The sequence below is a fragment of the Nicotiana sylvestris genome, chromosome 1, assembly GCF_000393655.2.
Source record: "Nicotiana sylvestris chromosome 1, ASM39365v2, whole genome shotgun sequence".
NCBI classification, from domain to species: Eukaryota; Viridiplantae; Streptophyta; class Magnoliopsida; order Solanales; family Solanaceae; genus Nicotiana; species Nicotiana sylvestris.
This window is the reverse complement of record NC_091057.1, coordinates 175,726,469-175,750,444: the sequence shown is the minus strand read 5'-3', so window position 1 is coordinate 175,750,444 and position 23,976 is coordinate 175,726,469. Positions and strand designations below refer to the sequence as shown.

At 34.1% G+C, this 23,976-nt stretch overlaps 1 protein-coding gene across 9 annotated transcripts; it reads left to right on the top strand.

The window, feature by feature from the left end:
• Positions 1-5,098: 5,098 nt before the first annotated feature.
• On the top strand, positions 5,099-23,567 carry LOC104250154 (uncharacterized). 9 transcript variants are annotated; one of them, XM_070171458.1, is made up of 9 exons: positions 5,099-5,352; positions 6,739-7,203; positions 7,282-7,344; positions 12,469-12,527; positions 14,185-14,252; positions 15,444-15,530; positions 15,908-16,569; positions 17,397-17,477; positions 23,454-23,567. In XM_070171458.1, the coding sequence occupies exons 2-6, from the start codon at positions 7,126-7,128 to the stop codon at positions 15,476-15,478; spliced, it is 303 nt and encodes a 100-aa protein (XP_070027559.1). In that variant the 5' UTR covers positions 5,099-5,352; positions 6,739-7,125; the 3' UTR covers positions 15,479-15,530; positions 15,908-16,569; positions 17,397-17,477; positions 23,454-23,567. The 9 variants fall into 9 exon arrangements, 5 of the variants coding, with proteins under 5 accessions (XP_070027559.1, XP_070027562.1, XP_070027555.1 ...); XM_070171461.1 differs by lacking the exon at positions 23,454-23,567 and having other exon boundaries at positions 15,908-16,016; positions 16,436-16,569; positions 17,397-17,732; XM_070171454.1 differs by lacking the exon at positions 23,454-23,567 and having other exon boundaries at positions 15,908-16,016; positions 16,167-16,569; positions 17,397-17,732.
• Positions 23,568-23,976: the final 409 nt, after the last annotated feature.

Sequence of the window (23,976 nt, the reverse complement as noted above, 5' to 3'; positions counted from 1 at the left end):
CTAAGGTCCTGCTAACATAATAAATTGGAAATTGTGTACCTTGTTCTTCCAGAACTAGGACTCCACTTACTACTATTTTCGATACTTCCAAATACAAGTATAGTTATTCGTCTGCCCTCGACGTGTGAAGAAGTGGCGGGCTCAATAGATATCGCTTAAGTTCTTCCAAGGTATTGGCATTCTGTAGTCCATGTGAAGTTGTTTTTCTTCTTCGGTAACGAGAAAAATCAGTGGCTATTATCGGAGGACCTCGAGATGAATCTCCCCAAGGCAGCAATACGCCTGGTTAGCCTTTGCACGACTTTTACGTTGTACACTACCGTGATATCCTCGATAGCTTTGATCTTGTCAAGGTTGATCTCGATTCCTCGGTTAGATACCATGAACCCAAGAAATTCACCTGATCTGACTCTAAACGCATATTTTTCCGGATTCAGCTTCATATTGTACTTCTTCAATATACTGAAGGTTTTTTGCAAATGCTTTAAATGGTCCTTTGCTCGCAGGGACATAACTAACATAGCGTCAATGTAAACTTTCATGGATTTCCCTATTTGTTCTTCAAACATCCAGTTTACTAGGCGCTGGTAAGTGGCACCGGCATTATTTAATCTAAAGGGTATTACGTTATAGCAGTATGTACTATACTTAGTGATGAGGGGGGTCTTTTCCTGATCATCCGGGTTCATTCATATTTAGTTGTACCTGGAGTAGGCATCGATAAAACTGAGGATCTTGTGACCGGTTGTGGCATCAATCATGCGATCGATGTTAGGCAAAAGGAAAGAATCCTTGGGACATGCCTTATTTAAATCTTTATAATCCACACACATTCTCAGTTTGTTCCCTTTTTAGGGACTACTACTATGTTTGCTAACCATTCTGGTATTTGACTTCCTAAATAGACCCTATTTTAAGGAGTTTAGTTACCTCGTCCTTGATGAAAGCATGTTTGATCTGGGACTGGAGTCTCCTTTTCTGCTTAACCGGATGGAATTTCAGATCCAAGCTTAGCTTGTGAGTAGTGATCTCCGGTGGGATCCCTGTCATGTCGATATGGGACCAAGCAAAACAATCTAGGTTAGCTATGAGAAATTGAATGAGTTCCTGAGCTCGGAGGTTAACCTCGTGCTCGGATATACCTTCCGATCGAGTAGATGCTCGATCAAAATGACTTGTTTCAACTCTTCGACCGTTGATTTTGTAGCATCGAAATCATCAGGTATAATAAAAGATCTGGGAACCCCGTAATCATCATCTTCGTCGGTCCCATGTTTATCCAATTGGGTCGTGGATGGTGTCGATAATTGAAATTTAGTTTCCCGCTTTGTGTTCGAACCCGGTTCATTTGACGTTGTCAGTGTTGATATTGGAATCACTTCTTCCACTGCAAACATTTTCTTTGTGGCCATTTGTTCCCCGTAGATTATTTTAATCTCTCCCGGTGTCGAGAATTTTAGCACCTGGTGAAGGGTGTCGAGGGTACTGCCCTCATATTGTGAATCCATGGTCTCCCGAACAGGGCGTTATAGCTCATGTCCCCTTTGATCATATAAAACTTGGTTTCATGGATGGTCCGACAGCATTCACTGGTAACGTTATTTCTCCCTTATTAGTTTCCCAAGCCATATTGAACCCGTTTAGCACCCGAGCTGCAGGCACGATTTGGTCCTGTAGGCCGAGTTGTTCTACGACCCTCAATCGAATGATGTTGGCCAAGCTACCTGGATCTATTAACACATGTTTAACTCGAGATTTATTCATGAGTACAGATATTACTAGTGCATCATTGTGGGACTACATGATTCCTTCTACATCTTCATCGCTAAAAGACAAAGTTCTTCTAGTATGTAATCTCGAGTTTGCTTCTCCCTCGTGATGGATACTTTGGTGCTCTTTAACATCGAACCCTCATATGATCATGTGGATGACGTGTTGAGGTTCTTCTTGCTCGGTTTGTTTATTGGAGTCCCTATTTCTGAAATGATTCTTGGATCGGTCACTCAAGAATTCTCGAAGATGCCCGTTGTTGAATAATTGGGCTAACCCCTCCCTCAATCATCTGTAGTCTGTTGTTCTATGGCCGTGAGTGCCATGGTATTTGAACATTTGGTTCGGGTCCCTTTGGGCTGGGTCAGATTGTAGAGGTCGAGGCTATTTGGTATCTTTGATGTGTCCGATAGTCGATACTATAGCAGTACCATCTACGTTAAAGTTATATTCTATCAACCTCGGTGCTTCTTTGGTTCTGATAGGCCTGTCGAAACCATTCTTTCTCATGAGTCCTGATTGTTTTGGCCTCGATCGTTTCTCCTCTCATTTCGTATTAGAACTCCGTCCGGACCCATTGCTTATTCGATCCTCATTGTATGATTGGTACCAATCCCTGTTCGACCTTAGTTCACGATCAATATCTCTCTTGACTCTGTCGATGGCTCTAATAGGATAAACGGACCCAGAAGGAGCTCCTAGTTGATCATCTTCGATATATATCGGTTATGCACATCAGCCCAAGTGACAGTCGGATATTCTATCAGATTTTGCTCAATTGTTGTGAAGCCACTAAACTTCGAACATTGAGTCCTTGGGTAAATGCTTGGATGGCCTAATCATCAGCGACCGATGGCAGGTCCATCCGTTCCATTTGAAATCGAGATACGAACTCTCTAAGAATCTCGTTATCCTTTTGACTTACCTTGAAAAGGTCTGATTTCCTAGTTTCGACCTTGATAGCCCCAGATTGTCCTTTCATAAAAGGGTCTGCAAGTATAGATTGCACATATCATGGCTCCCTTCGACAGGGTTTTTCTGAATTTCTTCAACAAGACAGACTCGATCTCGTCATCCTCCAAGTTGTTTCCTTTGATGGCACATGTGTATGAAATGACATGCTTGTTTGGGTATGTCGTTCCATAGGAATCTCGGGCATGCAAAACTTTTTGGGGATCGGCTTTGGAGCCGCACTCGGAGAAAAGGTTTTTGTACAAACTTCTTGGAATCCAAGCCTTTCAATATCGGAGGTCTCTCGGGATCTGGCCGACCCTAGAATTGTAGGTCTCCACCTTTTTGCCATTTACTTCGATTTGCTTTTCCATTGACTCTATTCGTTTTGTCAGCTCTTCGAGCATCTTAATGATTTCGGGGTTGTTTCCCGACTTGCTCCCATTCGACCTTTCCACGACCGGCTCCTCCCTACGTGTGATTTCACGAGATGGATCGGGCTCAATCATGCTCGGTACGCGACTCTAGTTTTGTAGCTGGGATATTGCCGCATGTTAAGCCTATAACATTTCGAATATCATCCGTAGATTGAACCCGTCTCCTTCATTGTTTTGAGTATTCTGTCCCGTTCATCGAGCTCCACCACGAATGCTATTCTCGGGGTCAGTAGGGAGGCTAGTGTTGATAGCCACATGCAAATTAGCATCCAATGGGTCCGCAATTGGAATTCTAACGGGATCAACGGGTGGTATCTCGTTATCGGGCGCTATGTTATTGTTTTCACCGCGGTGACCAAACTCACCGTTAGTAGGTAGAGGTGCTAATTATGAGTTTGACATTTTTAGCTTAATCGTGGAATGAAAGACACTTCAAAGAACAAGTGAAAAATAGTGTGTGTTATGAAAATTCGTATCAAATAACCACTATTATCCTTAGTCCCACCATGGACGCCAAACTGTTTACTCTCAAAATCAGATAACAATTGAATTTATACGCACTTTTAAGGATACATGATATATTTGGCACAAGTTGAGAAAACAGATTAATATTGAAATCAATGACAGAAAAATGAACGCAAACCATGTAAGTTGAACAATGTTAGCCTTAAAGGTTGGCCACTCTCGAGCCAGAAATTTCCTCAATCTATGTTAGAATAGTGTAGCAAAGTAATAAGAACTAGAAAATAATAGTGTATTACCTTTTGATGCGTGTTACAATGTATATTACAAATAATCAGACCCCTTTTATATAGTAGGGGAGTCCTACTTCAGATACAATTCTACAAAAGGTAAGAAATCTCATAAATTTGCTAATTAGTCGATCTCTCGTTGATACGTGCCGAGATTTTTTCCGTGATATCCGATCCGTTACGAATATTTCGACTTTTTGTTATTTGGTCCGATAATATTTCCTTGAGCTCGATCCGAGTCGAGGTCGGTTCCGGAGTCGCAGGCTCGATGATCTAACTTTGTACCTTGGTTCGATATAATCTGAGGTCGAGCTTCAACCCATCATATTTCATTCCCGATCTATCATGTAGTAGACGGGCCCGATTTTGACCGTATACAGATAGCTTGCAATTCCCATCTCATATTTGTTTTTTGAGGTAAAGCTGAGTATAATTTGAGAATATTTTTCCAAAACTGTGAGGGGTCGTTTGGTAGGATGTATAAGAATAGTGTGGAATAAGGTGTATTAGTAATACATGGATTAGTAATGCATAGATTAGTAATGCATGTGTTAGTAATGCAAGCATTAGTTATGCAAATATTATTTCTTATCTATTGTTTGGTATGGTGTATTAAAATTATAATGCATTGCATAATTTTTAAGAAAAATAGTTGCTTACAAAAATGCTCTCCATATTCTCTAGCTTTAAGGGACTTTAAGGATAATTTTGTCTTTAACCATGGTAATGCATGCACTAAAGCCTTGGTATTACTATTGCCATAGTTTTCTATGCATTACTTATGCATAAGATAATGCCAAATATGATGTATAACTAATATACAAGTTGAAAAAATATACCAAACAAGGTATTAGTAATGCATAGAGCTAATACTTGCATTATTTTTTCTAATATCTCCTGCCAAACGACCCCTGAGAGTTCAAACTGTATGTAAAACCCATACAAGAATGAGACTTGAGCAGATTTCTACTATATTAGAAGTGCGAGTAAGTAGTGAAACTGACAGCACTTCATCGACTTCCCTGCTTGCCGACAAAAAATATTTTTGAATTTTCCGGTTTAAAATATCAATTATGCCCTTCTAATATTGGATTTTTGCACCTACGAAAAGGATTTTATGGTAATTTGTATGTAAGCTGAAATTGTCGCCGCTTCAAGTTTGCATTTATCCTTTCCTTTGCGTTTTTTCTTCCGCAGTTTTCTCTGGTTTTCCTATATAGATAGCTTCTTCCTACTGATTTTCACACTCTCACCAAAAAAATTAAATTCAACTTGGATTTGTTAACCTCAAGTTGCATAATCGAGGTTTGCAGTGATTATTTACTTTCAGTCGTTGATTTCTCTGAAGAACAAAGTTCTAATACTCAGATAGTTACAGAATCTTTTGGGCGTTTTCTTCTCGAAAAATATTCAGCTACTTATATATCGTTATCCATTTCATTGTAAGTTCTTCAACTTCTTCGTGATTATGTTTTCTAATCAAAGTTTGATTGTTCAACTCCGTGAGAAGTTGTTTTTTTATTTAAACATTGTGAAAAGTTTCTTTGTTGGTATTGAAACACAATGCTTTTTAATCCTTTTGTTTTAGTTGGGGTTGATGATAACACCAACTGATCTACAAGCCTTTCTTGGTTTATACTTGCTACCTGTTTTAAATGTTCGTAGTTTGACTTTGAGATATAATTGATTTGCTCCATTGTTTTGTCTCTTCAATCTTAGAATTTGCTTAGCTTTGGTGTTTCGTCGCATATAAAGTTGGTGTAGTATAATATAATGGAGAGTAGAGGTAGCAAATGCTTCGATTTATAGAAACATAATTTTCAGTTCTAGACAACCAAATACAAAGTATTTCAAAGAAAAATTATTTTATATCATCCTAAATAGGGCTAAGTGTTTTATGTTTTATAATCAGATTTGTTCTTGTATCACTGTGCATTTCACTATAGTAGTCTATTTGTCATATGGAATGTTATTTGTATTAAAAATGTCCATAAAAAATGGATTGAAGGATCCATGTTTTAGCTTTTGATGGCTAAAATTACTTTGGGATTAATTCCAGTTGCAAAAATAGCAGCAAAAGATTACTTCGTTAGTATTGTGTAATTCATCAGTTCAATTTTCCCAGTTTGATTGATTAAGATATTTAAGAAGAGTCAAATGAGCTAACCCATTAGGCAAAACTCGACAACGTCCATTAACATATAAAATTGCTTCCTTTGACTTATCTTTTATCCTTTCCATTTTACTCTCATCTATCAATGAACCCATTTTTAAAGATTTAATTTTTTATGAAAAATTATTTTGTCTTTGATGATTGAAAGAGACAAAAGAAAGAAAAGTATAGTTTATATTACTGAAAAAAAAATTAAAAAGAGTCATATGTTATATGTAAGTTACATAGGATTTTATTTGAATCATAGTCAGTTGGTCTAGTAGATAGAAATGAGCTATCCAATTATGCTATATGATACTACAATTAATTAACACGGAGGATCATGATGGGAGGATTATGAATTTTTACTCTCAAGTCTTAATTAAATATTACGAGTTCGAGTCATAAATATGGTTTCTTCACTCTTAGTCAAATATCCCGGGTTCAAGCTATGAGGCAAAAATAAATTTGCTCAGCTATGCTTCTATTTAAGATATCCATGTTTTAACTTTTGATGCCTACTACATTACTTTATTTTACCACGTTTTATCCAAAGTTTTTATCTATTTTAGTATGTTCTGTTTAATATCACCATAACGAGTGATGATATTCTTTGGTTTGTAGTGCATATATTTTACTTCTAAGTTTTCATTTGGTATATGTGAAACTTATGCAGACCAAAGATGCCAAATTTTAAAAAACTTGTGGATTCAACATGCTGGAAACAAAAAGGGAAACTTCAATGCTCTGAAGAAGAGGCATCCAAATTAAACAAAGAGGTCGCGAAATGTATAAGGCGAGGTCGGCTGATAAAGAGAACTAAATTTACTGGAGCGCGAATGACATACCTTCATTCTAGAATGCAGAATCCAACTACTGATTCCACTTAAGTATCAGCTTGCTACCAATTTAATAGAGAGTTAGCGAGGCAGAGAGCTGCTCTAATATGAGCCTCATCTTCTACCTTGAGAACATGTTTGTGCGTTAAGATTTTGTTACCCTTAAATAAACTGTGTGATACAGATATTTTTTATGCTTATAACTTGCTCTTATGTTTTAGTAAATGTGTTCACAGTTAATGATTTCACTGTTTCTGATAATGGAAAAGATCTACATGGTCGCTCTTCCGTTTTTGAAGTTGGTAAGTGCGAAAGTATAATGTTGAAAGTTGTACAATCTTTCAAGACCCAGATTTATATGATAATTCGTTTTATCTTAGGGTCTACATCAGGAACGTGTAGTGAACAATATAATATTACCATGCGTAACGCTACAAGAAAAGGTTCGTTTCCATTTAGCTTTAATGTCATTTCAGTCATTTCTTTTTCAGGACTGGCCTTTTTTCATTCTGGCAAATCTAAAATATATAGGCCTTACATCTAAAAAAATGTGTCTCTAGAATACTAATGACTTGCCCAGTAGCCCTTTTAGACTCAAAATTATATCAAATTGTATATTTTGTAGAGCCAAAAAATTTCAGTATGAATCACCGGAATTTTGCTATGACAGTGGATTCGTGAAATTGATTCACTATGGACTGCCTTGTGAATTGCTAAATCTTTATTTAGGAAACTCTGAGGAGTCCAAATATTTTCGCACTTATGTTAGATTATATAACAATATGTTTGCATTTACTTCTCTTGGAGTGAATTATGACAGAGATTTAGCGAGAAGAAATTGTGGTATTTATACGTTTAGAGTTCAAGGAAAAATGTATCATTTCATAATAATCTCCTACCTTCGAGCCAACCAGCAAAAATCTGCAGTTATATTTCTATGATACTGATAATGAACTAGCAAATCGGATGGCATTCTCTGACAAGCTTAATGAATCGGTTATCAAGACTTTGATGGACACATTAAAAGTTAATACACACTCTATCTTTTTGAAATCTTTAACAGATATCCCAGAATTATTAAACTTTTACGTTGCACCTAAGTCTGACTCTGGTTTAGATCAAAGAAAATATAACTTACCTACATCATCTGAAGTAGCAGCAATATGGATAGAAGATGAAAGTATTTCTCTACCACATATTCAAATTTACACATATAGTAGCAAGAACCAATTGGTAAATTAGTACTATAGCTATTATGATCCATTACAATATCCATTACTATTTCCTTATGGACAGAACGGATGACATTATGGTATTAAAAAGATTATTCTGACGAATAATACTATTAGCAGTGGAACTTATTGTGAAAATGAACAACTACCGAGTGTAGAAAACATGTGTTCAGTCGACATGCTACTTGACATGGAAGCAGAACTTTTGGAAAAAAAGAAATGAAAAAGAAATACTGTGTCATGCCATGAGTATTACTATTACAAGCTCCAAATGAGGGTCAATGAAGTAAATGGAGTTTTGCATGCTGGAAGAGTGTTCCAACAATACCCAGTTGACGAATTCATCAAGCTTAAGACTCAAAGGTTAGATTTCTGTTCATTTAATCAAGATTTATTTAGAATTGATGCGTTAGCAGGGATTCTTGATGTTCTAAGACACGGAGAGAGAGAGAGAGACATGCAACATTGGAAGACAAAGTTTTCTTCCTGCAAGTTTTATAGGAGGTCCTAGGGATATGCGCCGACGATATATGGACGCTATTGCGTTAGTGCAAAATTTTGGGAAACCTGATATATTTTTGACAATGACATGTAATCCATCTTGGCCAGAAATAGAAGAACATTTATTGGTAACAGATAAGGTTCAAAATAGGTCCGATTTAGTTAGTCGTGTGTTTAGAGCAAAGGTAGAGGAGATGAAAACAGATATTCTAAAGAGAAATATATTTAAAAAAGTTGTTGCTTTTATGTACACTATTGAATTTCAAAAGTGTGGTCTTCCACATCCTTATTTTCTTATCATACTCAAAGACGAATATAAATTGTTAACTCCGGAAGCTTATGATAGAGTTGTTTGTGCTGAAATACCTGATTTTGATGAGAATGATTACTTGTATTCAGTTGTTACTAAACATATGATGCACAAACCTTGTGGTAGTTTAAATCCTAAATGTCCTTGTATGAAGAACCGAGAATACTGTAAGTTCAAATATCCAAAAGATTTTGCTGATCATACATCAAAGGGAAAAAAATGGATACCCAATGGCAAAATAACGGTAAACGTGTAAATATTAGAGGACAATTTCTTGACAATTCGTGGTTAGTTCCTTAAAATCCATATCTATTGAGCAAATTTACTGTCATATTAATGTTGAAGTTTGTTCTAATATTAAAGTTGTCAAATACCTTTATAAATATATCTGCAGGGGACATGATAAAATTACCTTTTTCGTACATGTTGATGATCCAAATATTGAAATAGAAGAGATCAAAGAATATCAATCTGCTAGATGGGTATCTCCACCAGAGGCAACTTGGCGTTTATTTGATTTTCCCATTAGCGAAATGACTCCATCTGTTTATCATCTTCAGCTACATCTTGAAAGACAATAATTCATCTCTTTTAAAACCACACAGGCCGTAAATGCAATTATAAATAATCCCATGATTAGGAAAACAATGTTGACAGAATTCTATTTGATGAGCAGAGAAAATCAAGATGCCAAGAAACTAAATTTACTCTATAAAGAATTTTCAGAATATTTTGTATGGTCCAAACAATATAAAATATGGACACATCAACAACAGGACACTGTTATTGGACGTATTGTGACATGTCATCCAATAGAGGGGGGAAAGATATTATCTTAGATTATTATTAATGAATATTAGAGGACCAAAACCATACCAATATTTGCTAACTGTAAATGGAATATGTTGTAGTACATTTAGAGAAGCCGCCGAAAAACACGAATTATTACAATGTGATAATAACTTGGTTGACTGTATGTCAGAGGCTGTAAGATATCAGATGCCTTATAGTTAAGACGTTTATTTTCTACAATTTTGGTATATTATAATCCTGCTAACCCAAGAGAACTTTGGTACCGATTTGAAGATTCTATGTCTAAAGACTTCAAGATTTGCCACATTTGAACGAAAAACAAATTCGTCGTATGGCTTTAGATCATATTAACAACATTTTGCATTCAATGGATCGTGATATAAATGAATTTGCACTTGTACCAGAAAGAGTTTTAGCTTCATCTGCTGCTAGGGAGGCTCAAAATTCTCATTTTGAAAGAAATATAATTGCTAGAGAAGAAGTTTTATTACTAGAAACAAAATTGAACAATGAGCAGCGAAAGCATATGATGTAATCCTTGATAGAATATTTAGGAATAAATCTGGAGCTTTTTTTATCGATGGTCCTGGAGGAACATGCAAAACCTTTTTGTATCGTGCATTATTGGCTGTTGTACGATCAAAAGGATTCGTAGCTTTAGCAACAACAACCTTTGGTGTTGCAGCTTCAATTCTTTCCGGAGGACGGATTGCTCACTCCCGTTTTAATTTTTCTATTGATATTGATGAACAATTCTTCTGTAATATTAGTAAGTAGAGTTCGCTTGCATCACTGATACGAGATGTCAAACTAATTATGTGAGATGAAGTATCAATGGCCAAAAAATAATTGATAGAAGCTTTTGATTCATTACTGAAAGATCTAATGGATACAAACACTCTTTGGTGGAAAAGTTGTCGTTTTTGGCGGTGATTTCAGACAAACTCTTCCAGTTGTTCGGAGGGGAAAAAAGAGGATTTCATAGGAAAAATTTATTGTGTTCTGAAATATGGAACCAACTTGAAAAATTGCGATTATCAGTAAATATGCGAGCAAGAACAGATCCTGCTTTTTGAGAATATTTGATGCGAATAGGGTGTGGAAAAGAAAAAATAAATTGCCAAGATAAGATTGAAATTCTTGATTGTTTCATTGTTCCTTTTATAAGCGAAAAAGAATCGTTGAATCTTTTATTTAGAATATTTATCCAGATTTATATACATCTGCTTGTAATATGTCTTCTACAACTTCTCTTGTCATTTTGACAACAAAAAATAATTTCGTTGACGAAATAAATGATATGTTGATAACTCAATTTTTGGGTGAATCTAGGACATATGCAGCGTTTGAAGAAACTATTGAAACTACCGATCAAAGTCAATATAAAAATTTCTTGCATACTTTACACCAGCTGGCTTGCCTCCATATAAATTAACTGTGAAAAAGAATTGTCCCGTTATTTTACTGCGTAATTTGAATCCGTGTGAAGGTTTATATAATGGTACACGACTTGTATGCTGTAATTTCGAAAGACATGTGATAAGTGCTAAAATTGCAAGTGGTGACTTGAAAAACACACATGTATTTATTCCCATAATACCTTTGTTGTCTTCACAAGATGAAAAACTGCCTATTCCTTTCAAAAGACCACAATTTTCTATTAGATTATGTTTTGTTATAACGATAAATAAAGCTCAAGGTCAGATGTTATTTGTTGGAATTTATTTACGAGAGCCTGTTTTTTCCCACGGTCAGTTTTATGTTGCTTTATCACGAGCAAAAAACTTAGTTTATGTGAAATTATTGATCTGACCGCCAACAGCTGATAGCAACGATGATCATACAACACACAATGTAGTATATGATGAAATCATTCAAGCGTCCCTCTTGTGAATTAACAGTAACACTATGAGCAGTCACTTATTTGAGATTTGATGTACATCTAACTGATATCCTGCAAAAAATTGATCCTCAGAACCTACAAATTGGATTAATATCAGATAGATGTTGACAGAGATGTCTCTGCATCTTGAATCCTTGCTTCATTAAAGATCCTAAAGGTGGAATACTACTTGAATATTGCACTAACTATCCGATGTAAATTTTTTCTTGAATATACATTTAATACTTGAAACCTTGCTTTGATTAATAATTTTGCGTATCATCTATATGTTTACATGTTTGCTTAAAGTGGACATATATGCATGAATGCATGCCGATCAATAATATTCATGTTAAGAAGTTTTCTGTTATTTCATATTATTTTGCTCCTTTAGATAAATAAAAATACCTTATGTATTCTGTAGCTTACTTAAGTTTACTTGCTCCAGTTTGAGTCCTAGAATTTTTTTTTATTACAGATATTATGAATTCAATTTAACGGTTCTGAAAAGCTTAAAGTCTGAATCCTCATTTTTGCTAGGTCCACGCGGATTATCTTTTCCCTTCAGTTCACCCCCTTTTCATTCAGTTGCCCTCTTTCAAATTCTTTTGGAAAAGATTCGTTACCTGATTGTGATTTGCTTTTCTCAACAAGCTACTAATTTGAATGGACGCTTCCTCTGAACTTCAGTTCTCCTCCTTGGTTTGCCTGTGCATGTCTTTGAAAACTTTGGTTAAATTAGTACTTAGAAATAACTTTATAGAATATTCCTCATAAACTATTTTGGTTTAGATGTAGTTTCTATTCATTCTATGTCCGTGATTTACAGGTATTAACAAACTACAAGGATGATCATATGTTATGGCTGGCTAGCAGTTCCAATACTAAGTACTCTACCAGTCCATTCATTCTCTCTTTAAATTTATTTAAGAACTTAAGTTTTGTTACCTTTACAAATTATCTTTCATCGGATCTAATTGGAACAATTAGATTATAATTCCTTGAGCCTTCGCTCCAATAAATAGTGTGTTATGAAAATTAATGTTTTTGAGATTTTAGACTTAATAAAAAAAAAATTATTTGCATGTTTGCTTGTGTGACGACCCGACCCGTCGTCTCATGAATTACTACTCCGTTTTCCCCATTTTCAGCTTCCTTATGCTTCATTATCCATATCTTGTGTAATCGAGTTGATTTGAAGTGGTTTTAATAAGAAATGAGACACTTAGTCTCTTTTAAGAAGCCTTAAGTTGGAAAAGTCAACCGGACGCTGACTTATGAGTTAGAGTGCTCGGAGGTGAATTCCGATGGTTCGGTTAGCTCCGAGAGATGATTTGTGATTTAGGAGCGTGATCGGAAGTGATTTTGGAGGTTCGGTGTAGAAGTTAGCCTATTTTGGCGAAGTTAGGATTTTGGCGAAATCCAGTTGGTATGCGAGATTTTGATCCGAGGGTCGGAATGGAATTTCGAGAGTTTCTGTAGCTTCGTTATGTTATTTTGGACTTGTCTGCAAAATTTGAGGTCATTCAGACTAGTTTTCATGTGTTTCGGCATCGGTTGTGAAATTTTAAAATTAAATAAGTTCTTAGGCTTGAATCCATGCATAATTGGTGATTTTGATGATATGTGATGTGATTTGAGGCCTCGACTAAGTCCGTGATGTATTTTCAGACTTGTTGGTGCTTTTGGTTGAGGTCCCGGGGGCCTCGGGTGAGTTTTGAGCGAGTACGGACACCCCGGAACTTAGAAAAAGGGAGAGGGCATCAGTGGCGGCGCGAACCGCGCTCCTTCTCGCGCTGGGCGCGCGGCCGCGCAGGGGAAGAATCTGCAGGTTGCTGGTTCTACTTAGGAAGCTCATATCTTTTGATCCATAAGGAATTTTGAGGTTATTAAAAAACGAAAGTTGTAGCCCTTCGTGTCTAGTTTCCAGAAAGGTAAAGATATCGCAATTTGGACACATGTAGCGAAAGTTATGGCCAAAATACTGAATCCTGTCACTGCAGTCAAAAAGCTGCGCGGCCGCAGTCATTTTTGCGCGGACCCCGCTGATTTTGCGCAGGCCGCGGTCATTTGTATGCGGTCAGCGGTGTCGGAATCCGAAGGGTACTATATAAATACGAGGTTTTGAGTTTTATTTAATGTTTTGACCTAGAGAGCTCGGATTTTGGTGATTTTTCGAAGGTTTTTCAAGGAACTCATCGGAGTAAGTGATTTTAACTCAGATTTGGCTAGAATACAAGAATCTATCACTGAATTCATCATTTAATTCGTGATTTGAGATGGAATTTGGGAAGAAAATTGTGAAACCTTTCAAAAGTGTAAAATGATGATTGAAGGACCAAATGGTATCGGAATTGGATAATTTTGGTATGGTTAGACTCGTGAGCGCATGAGGATTCTAAAAATGTAAATTTTACCCGATTATAAGACATGGGCCCGGGGCTCGGGTTTTGCTAATTTCGAGATTCTTGATATTTTTTGATTGTTTTCGATTGGGTATTGTCCCCTTAGCATATTGTGATGTATTCGCTCTGATTTTGGTTAGATTCGACATGCGTGGAGGCCGATTGGAGGGGCAAAGGCGTCGCGAGCTAGAGATTTCACCAGTTCGAGGTGAATAATACTTGTAAATGATATCTTGAGGGTTTGAAACCCCGAATTTGCACATCATAGTGCTGTATTCAGGTGACTTGCACGCCGAATATGAGCGTGGGGTAGAGCACCGTTGGGGATTGTGACTTGGTCCGTCCCGGTTGTTGATTTTACTGCGTATTTGACTGAAATTACTTGTTATCATCATAATTTGGGTTGATTGCCATGTTTGGGGTCTTGTGCCGACTTGTAAAATCCTTCGATGATTGATATTACTACTTAGCATGATTTGCATATCATCTAACTTCAGTCCAAGATTTTAAATGTTGTTTTGCAAACCCAGTCGTATTTCTAAGTTTTGAAAACTTAAATGATATTTTAAATACATTTCGGGTTGGAAACTTCGATTTTGTAAATGCCCAAAGGGCTTATTATATTATTTTCTGGACTGATTATAAAGTGACTTGAAACAGTGGCAACAATGACACTGTGTGATATACTTGAAACAGTGGTAACAATGACACTGTGTGATATACTTGAAACAGTGGTAACAATGACACTGTGTGATATACTTGAAACAGTGGTAACAATGACACTGGATGATATACTTGAACAGTGGTAACAATGGTACTGTATGATATAAATTGGTCAGGTAACAATGGCTGACCGGTCAGGTAACAATGACTGACCAAGATATTGCGCTTGGGCTGTAGGAGCCCCTCCGGAGTCTGTACACACCCCCAGTGAGCGCCGTCGACGATAAATAAATATGGATGGCTCGGGCTGCACGCCGCAGTGGGTACTGGAATGTACCATCATATGCATTGCATTGCATTCATGTATTTGTATTTATACTGGTGTTTAGCTGCTCAGTTCCATATGTTGCTGGTGCTGTCTGATCCTTAAGTGTTGGGGCCCGAGTGGCTGACCAGGAACGAAGATATTGCCCGAGGGGCGGGTTTCTGTGCATAGTGACACTGATGGCTGAAATTATTTTGTAACTGTTAAAAAGATTATTTTCAAAAGAGGTTTAAAACTGAGTCAGATATTTTATAAAGGATTTTCATGGAATTACTGTTTTCAAAAAGGGTTGTACCGTCTTAGATAGCATGATGAAGTGTTCTTACGTGATTTCTTATCGCTCAGTTATTATTTACTCTTATTACCACTGAGTTGGAAGTACTCACTTTACTCCCTGCACCTCGCGTGCAGTTGCAGGTACTGTTCACCCGGTAGCGGGTTATTAGCGGACTGAAGGTATACTATTGTAGCTGAGCAAGGTGACCGTCAGCGTTCACGGCACCGTATTTCTTCATTGATTCTAAATTCCATTCTGTATATTGCTGGTCTTGTATTAGTATTTAGATCTTTAGATGCTCGTGGCTTGTGACACCCCGATTTCGGGCTGAGTCGGGATGGTTTCCATTATTCTATCATGTTTACTTCGCACTTGTGATTATATTATCTGCGAATTAGACTTATTCCTGCTAAGTAATTATAAAGAGATGTATTATTTTGTTGTTGGCTGGCCTTGTCCCCACGAGAGGCGCCATCACGACCGGGTTGAGATTTTGGGTCGTGACAGCTTGTTTCCGGACAGATTCCAATAATATACCAAATAAAATTCTTCTTCTTCTTTAGCTGTTGGAAATATGATATCTCCTTATCTTCTCCAGAATGAATGAAAGAGCTTGGTTTAGTTTCTGCAATGGAGATCTAAAATGAATTCGTTCAATATCCGCTTACTTCATATAATACTCCACAAAATTACTTGATGATTTCAAGGTAAGTTTCTCTTTCTTAGTTTTAACATGTTATTTGACGAAATTTTCTATATTGTTTGAGTTCTTTAAAAAAGTATGATATCTTAATATTTTTATTTTATCTTTTCAGTTTTCTTTAACTGTATAGTTTTTTTGCTGAATACTTTTGTAGGTCCTGAAGACACATTTGAAAAAAGAACTACTATTCTCACAACTTCTTGCCATTATTGGTTGCAATAGTTCTGCTAGCTTTAGGTTTGGGCATCATTCAGTGTAGACATAAAAGAACAAAGAGTTCAATGCTAACAAAGATAAAACAAAATATACTACTTCGGTACTTGGCAACCACAACCAGATAATCAAATAGTATTCTTCTCTAATTGTTTAGTTTTCTTGTCAACTTTATGGTCTAAATTCCCTACTTGTATAAACATATTGCAGGAAAATTGGCCCACAACCATAACAAAGATCATAGCAGTTCATTGCTTGGTCTGTTTTCTACTTTGTCACAACAATTTATAATTCTTGATCTGGGTGCAGAGCCTCAAGAAATCAGACGTTTAGCATGCCAAATAGTAAGTATTTCTGTGATAAATTCAAGGTTTTTTACTAGACTTAACGTATGTGCATGCATAAATTAAATTTAAGATATTGTATCTTATTATTTTTTCAGTTTCTACCCAATTGAAACCCTTTATGTATGAAAGATTATTTTTCCTAAAAAAATATGGCTAACAATGTGGAATACGATTGATATATGAGAGAACTGAATACTTCTGACAAATGGATTTGACAGCTCACAAATTTTCGTAAATGTATCTCTGAATAATTTAAGCAGGATTGATGTTAATCTGAAGTTGTCAACCTAGCAACTTTAACTTTTTCATCCTATGAGAAACAGAATATGTGAATTAGTTATTCCAATTGCTAAATATTCTAATCGACATTTTTACACATCCTAATCGTGCTGGACAATTTACCTATTGTATTCATGAGTATGGAGTTTATCAACTTTTGCTTAACTGCCTCATCATTAGGTAAGACACAACACACTCAGTTACTTCATGCAATCATTGACCAAACTATCTATACATTCTTCTTTTGTTGGTTTTGTGAAGATGGATTTGTTCCATATATTGATACACTACCTCTGGTAGAAAAGATCCTGACGTGGGGCTTCCCTTTTTGTAGAGATCAGTTTGCTTCACTTGCTTCTTCGAGAGTCGATTTGTTTATGCTTATGCCTGCTTACCCCTATATATATACAAAAAATTTAATTTTACCGTATTTGTACACTATAATTTCAACAAAAGGTTTCATGTTGAACAATTTCACTTAAGCACAACATATATATTTGAGATTAAGGTATAGTAAATGATGATCAATATTCTTTTGAATGCAGATTTTTTGTGAATAGGGTTTCAATAAGGATATACAAGAATGCGAATCACACGAACAATTTTGTTCCAACTGAGACGCCAATGTACGTATTTTCTAGCACATGGAAGAATGTAGATAACAAGGGTATAAAGTAGATAAGCGCACCATTTTGTAACAAATTATAAGGATTTTAGTTTAGATGCACTGCTAGAATTCGGCCAAAAAGCGACCAAATATTGGCGACCAAATTTGGTCTGTTAAGAAAAGCGACCAAAGTTGGTCGCCAAACTACCGAAAATAATAAAAAAAATATTTGAAATAATTTAGCGACCATAGTTGGTCGCTATTTGGACGCAAATTTAGTCAAACTGTTGACTGGACTGGTCAGACTTGCTTGGTCAAAGATACACTGAGTTTAGCGACCAATGTTGGTCGCAAAAGTGGGACCCACACAAATTTTTTTAATAATTTTATTATTATTTTATAAAACTTATAAAATATAAATATATATAATTTAAAACTTGCGACCAAAGTTGGTCGCTAACTGAAGGATAAGAAGATAGCGACTAAAGTGGGACCTAGTTATAATATTTTAATAAATATATATTTTTGTAAAAATTTTATAAAATATAAATAAATATAATTCAAAATTTAGCGACCAAAGTTGGTCGCCAATGTGGGACCCAGTTCTAACGTTTAATAATTTTTATTATTAATTTAAATATTATATAAAATATAAATAAATCTGATTAAATTTTAGTGACCAAATTTGGTCTCTAATTTAAATTCATGTACATTTAGTGACCAACTTTGGTCGCTAAGTTAAATTCATTTAAAGTTAGCGACCAAAGTTGGTCTCTATATGGTCAAATTTAAAAATCACTTTTGTGTTTACTATGTAAATAATATAAATGTAAGTCATTAATAATTTTGTAATACAAGGGATGAATAGTACTACGAAGCGGGCGTGTGTATCTATATATACAATATATGTACTTACGCTATATTATGCACTAAGTATAAGTGTATGAGGTAATACCGTATCGAATATAGCTTATATATATAAATATATATATATATATATATATAATATGTACTTACGCTATACTATACACTAAGTATAAGTGTATGAGGTAATACCGTATCGAATACAGCTTATATATATAATATATATACTTACGCTATACTATGCACTAACTATAAGTGTATTAGGTAATACCGTATCGAATACAACTTATATATATATAATATATATACTTACGCTATACTATGCACTAAGTATAAGTGTATGAGGTAATACCGTATCGAATACAGCTTATATATATATATAATATATGTACTTACGCTATACTATGCACTAACTATAAGTGTATTAAGTAATACCGTATCGAATACAGCTTATATATATATATATATATATAATATGTATTTACGCTATAATATGCATGCACTAAGTATAAGTGTATGAGGTAATACCGTATCGAATACAGCTTATATATATAATATATGTACTTACGCTATACTATGCACTAAGTATAAGTGTATGAGGTAATACCGTATCGAATATAGCTTATATATATATATAATATATGTACTTACGCTATACTATGCACTAAGTATAAGTGTATGAGGTAATACCGTATCGAATATAGCTTATATATATATATATATATATATATATATATATATATATATAAAATATATACATACGCTATACTATGCACTAACTATAAGTGTATGAGGTAATACCGTATCGAATATAGCTTATATATATACAATATATATATATTTACGCTATATTATACACTAAGTATAAGTGTACTAGGTAATACCGTATCGAATACAGCTTATATATATATATAATATATGTACTTACGCTATACTATGCACTAAGTATAAGTGTATGAGGTAATACCGTATCGAATACAGCTTATATATATACAATATATATACTTACGCTATATTATGCACTAAGTATAAGTGTACTAGGTAATACCGTATCGAATACAGCTTATATATATATATATATATATAATATATGTACTTACGCTATACTATGCACTAAGTATAAGTGTATGAGGTAATACCGTATCGAATATAGCTTATATATATATATATATATATATATATATATAATATGTACTTACGCTATACTATGCACTAAGTATAAGTGTATGAGGTAATACCGTATTGAATATAGCTTATATATATATATATATATATATATATATATATATATTTTGAAATAGCGACCAACTTTGGTCGCTATTTTGGTCAAACGGTCAGAATATAGCGACCAAAGTTGGTCGCTATGTCTAAAAATTCAAAACTGTTTTACCCACCAAAATAGCGACCAACGTTGGTTGCTATTTTAATTACATAACTCTCAAAACCGGGATCCCCTCCCATTCTTTCTAAAAAATTCCCAAAATCCCTCTTTTCTCTCTCACCCTCAAACCCCACCCCCCTTCCAACTCCCACCACCAGGCCCCACCCACGCCACCAACGACCACCGCTTAGCTGTCGCCGTCGCCTCTGCCGTTGTTGCGTCTCTCCTTTTCCACCTCCTAAAAATTCAAGGTTAGAATTACAAACCTAGGGTTTCAATTAGTGTTTCAATTGTTTATTGTTTCAACCTAGAATTAGTGTTTCAATTGATTATTTAACATTGTATTTTATAGAAACCTAGGGTTTAGATTGTATTTATCATTATTTAACATTTTATAGAAATCTAGGGTTTAGGGTATGGGTTGAATATTTAGGCTAGGCTTTATTGAGTATTTCTCCTTCAATATTTTAGTAAGCAATAGATACTAATTTAACGTCAAAGACTTGATTCATAGGTAGATATATATTAGGGTATAAATTGAACTTTTAGTTTAATCTTGATTAGTTTATAGGTAGATATTTAATATAGACACATGATAGTATATTTGGATTTTCTCTTAAAGTTCAAGACAATGTTAATGTTTAAGGCCTTAAGCGAATCGTTGCGTGGCTCTTGTTTGAGTACAACGAGTCGCCCACTTTTAGGATATAAATTGAACTTTTAGTTGAAGTTTAAACTCGTAGGATACGAATATAACTTTTAGGATATAAATTGAAGCTTTTGTGTATGAGTTGAACCCTTAGGATATGACTTGAACTTTTGTGGATATAAATTGAACCTTTTAGGATATGAGTTGAATTTTTAGGATATGAATTGAATCTTTTAGGTATGAGTTGAAGCTTTTAGGATATACATTGAACTTTTAGTTTAATTTTGATTAGTTTATAGGTAGATATTTAATATAGACATATGATAGTATATTTGGATTTTCTCTTTTAGGATATGAGTTGAATTTTTAGGATATGAATTGAACCTTTTAGGTATGAGTTGAAGCTTTTAGGATATAAATTGAACTTTTAGTTTAAGTTTAAACTCGTAGGATATGAATATAACTTTTAGGATATAAATTGAAGCTTTTATGTATGAGTTGAACCGTTAGGATATGACTTGAACTTTTGTGGATATAAATTGAACCTTTTAGGATATGAGTTGAATTTTTAGGATATGAATTGAACCTTTTAGGTATGAGTTGAAGCTTTTAGGATATAAATTGAACTTTTAGTTTAAGTTTAAACTCGTAGGATATGAATATAACTTTTAGGATATAAATTGAAGCTTTTATGTATGAGTTGAACCTTTAGGATATGACTTGAACTTTTGTGGATATGAATTGAAGCTTTTATGTATGAGTTGAACCTTTAGGATATAAATTGAACTTAAACTCGTAGGATATGAATATAACTTTTAGGATATAAATTGAAGCTTTTATGTATGAGTTGAACCATTAGGATATGACTTGAACTTTTGTGGATATAAATTGAACCTTTTAGGATATGAGTTGAATTTTTAGGATATGAATTGAACCTTTTAGGTATGAGTTGAAGCTTTTAGGATATAAATTGAACTTTTAGTTTAAGTTTAAACTCGTAGGATATGAATATAACTTTTAGGATATAAATTGAAGCTTTTATGTATGAGTTGAACCTTTAGGATATGACTTGAACTTTTGTGGATATGAATTGAAGCTTTTATGTATGAGTTGAACCTTTAGGATATAAATTGAACTTAAACTCGTAGGATATGAATATAACTTTTAGGATATAAATTGAAGCTTTTATGTATGAGTTGAACCGTTAGGATATGACTTGAACTTTTGTGGATATAAATTGAACCTTTTAGGATATGAGTTGAATTTTTAGGATATGAATTGAACCTTTTAGGTATGAGTTGAAGCTTTTAGGATATAAATTGAACTTTTAGTTTAAGTTTAAACTCGTAGGATATGAATATAACTTTTAGGATATAAATTGAAGCTTTTATGTATGAGTTGAACCTTTAGGATATGACTTGAACTTTTATGGATATGAATTGAAGCTTTTATGTATGAGTTGAACCTTTAGGATATAAATTGAACCTTTTAGGTATGAGTTGAACCTTTAGGATATGATTGAAATTTTGGTTTATGTTTTGGAATTTTAGATTGCGGGAGGATTTTGTAGAAGAGGTTGATGACGTTATTAGACATGCAATGGAACTTCCTTCTCGATCAAGAAAAATGTTTTAGGATATGAGTTGAATTTTTAGGATATGAATTGAAACTTTTAGGATATGAGTTGAATTTTTAGGATATAAATAGAAATTTTAGGATATGACTTGAACTTTTGTGGATATGAATTGAACCTTTAGGATATAAATTGAACTTTTAGTTTATGTTTAAACTCGTAGGATAAGAATTGATGAACTTTTAGTTTTTAGGTTTTGTTCTTGTGAATTGAACTTGTACGATATAAATTAAAGCTTTTATGTATGACTTGAACTTTTTAGAATATGAATTGAAACTTTTAGGATATGAGTTGAACTTTTGGGAAATAAATTGAACCTTTAGGATATGTATTGAACCTTTAGGATATGACTTGAAGTTTTAGTTTATGTTTAAACTCGTAAGATATGAATATAACTTTTAGTTTTTAGGTTTTGTTCTTGTGAATTGAACTTGTAGGATATAAATTGAAGCTTTTATGTATGACTTGAACTTTTTAGGATATGAATTGAAACTTTTAGGATATGAGTTGAACTTTTAGGAAATAAATTGAACCTTTAGCATATGTATTGAACCTTTAGGATATGACTTGAACTTTTAGTTTATGTTTAAACTCGTAGGATATGAATATAACTTTTAGTTTTTAGGTTTTGTTCTTGTGAATTGAATTTTTAGGATATGAATTGAAACTTTTAGGATATGAGTTGAACCTTTAGGATATAAATGGAAATTTTAGGATATGACTTGAACTTTTGTGGATATGAATTGAACCTTTAGGATATAAATTGAACTTTTAGTTTATGTTTAAACTCGTAGGATAAGAATTGATGAACTTTTAATTTTTAGGTTTTGTTCTTGTGAATTGAACTTGTACGATATAAATTGAAGCTTTTATGTATGACTTGAACTTTTTACGATATGAGTTGAAACTTTTAGGATATGAGTTGAACTTTTAGGAAATAAATTGAACCTTTGGGATATGTATTGAACCTTTAGGATATGACTTGAAGTTTTAGTTTATGTTTAAACTCGTAAGATATGAATATAACTTTTAGTTTTTAGGTTTTGTTCTTGTGAATTGAACTTGTAGGATATAAATTGAAGCTTTTATGTATGACTTGAACTTTTTAGGATATGAATTAAAACTTTTAGGATATGAGTTGAACTTTTAGGAAATAAATTGAACCTTTAGCATATGTATTGAACCTTTAGGATATGACTTGAACTTTTAGTTTATGTTTAAACTCGTAGGATATAAATTGAACTTTTAGTTTATGTTTAAACTCGTAGGATAAGAATTGATGAACTTTTAGTTTTTAGGTTTTGTTCTTGTGAATTGAACTTGTACGATATAAATTGAAATTTTACGATATGACTTGAACTTTTTACGATATGAGTTGAACCTTTAGGATATGACTTGAACTTTTGTGGATATGAATTGAAGGTTTAGGATATGAATTGAACTTTTAGTTTATATTTTGGAATTTTAGATTGCCAGAGGATTATTAAAAGAGGTTGATGACGTTATTAGACAAGCAATAGAACTTCCACCAAGAATAACTAAGACACAGTACCTGGCAAAGTGTGCCTTTAATTATTCTTCTCATTAGCGACAATGATGATGAGAAGGCAATGACATGTGTTTCAAATAGTGATGGTGTAGGTAGGAATTAAGTATTTTCTAAGTAGATAAAAGAAGAGCTTATAGAGTAATTCTGTACTTCATTTTCCATGAGGAAAAGAAGTTTAATTGAGAGTGATAAGGTTGATCAAGACGGAATGTGTTCCGTTGGTCATGACAGTTCCCATAGAATGGGGATCATAAGACTCTATGATGACAGAGATTATAGGAAGTTTTGTTCTAAACTTTCTTCCAAGTCTGATCCGTACTAGCTTAATGTGATATTAGTGATATTTCTTCTGATTCAGACAATGATTTGACCGACAAAAGTATGGAAATGCTCTTAAAAAGAATTAAAGGTAAAATGTTTTTCTTGGTAGAGAAGGATTCTG

What these genes read in the sequence shown, in the direction of transcription:
- LOC104250154 (XM_070171458.1), top strand. Translation starts at nt 7,126, where the DNA reads ATGTGTTCACAGTTAATGATTTCACTGTTTCTGATAATGGAAAAGATC. An exon ending in CTCTTCCGTTTTTGAAGTTG is followed by an intron (nt 7,204 to 7,281) that starts GTAAGTGCGAAA and finishes GTTTTATCTTAG; the next exon opens with GGTCTACATCAGGAACGTGT. An exon ending in GCTAGCAGTTCCAATACTAA is followed by an intron (nt 12,528 to 14,184) that starts GTACTCTACCAG and finishes GATTTTGGTTAG; the next exon opens with ATTCGACATGCGTGGAGGCC.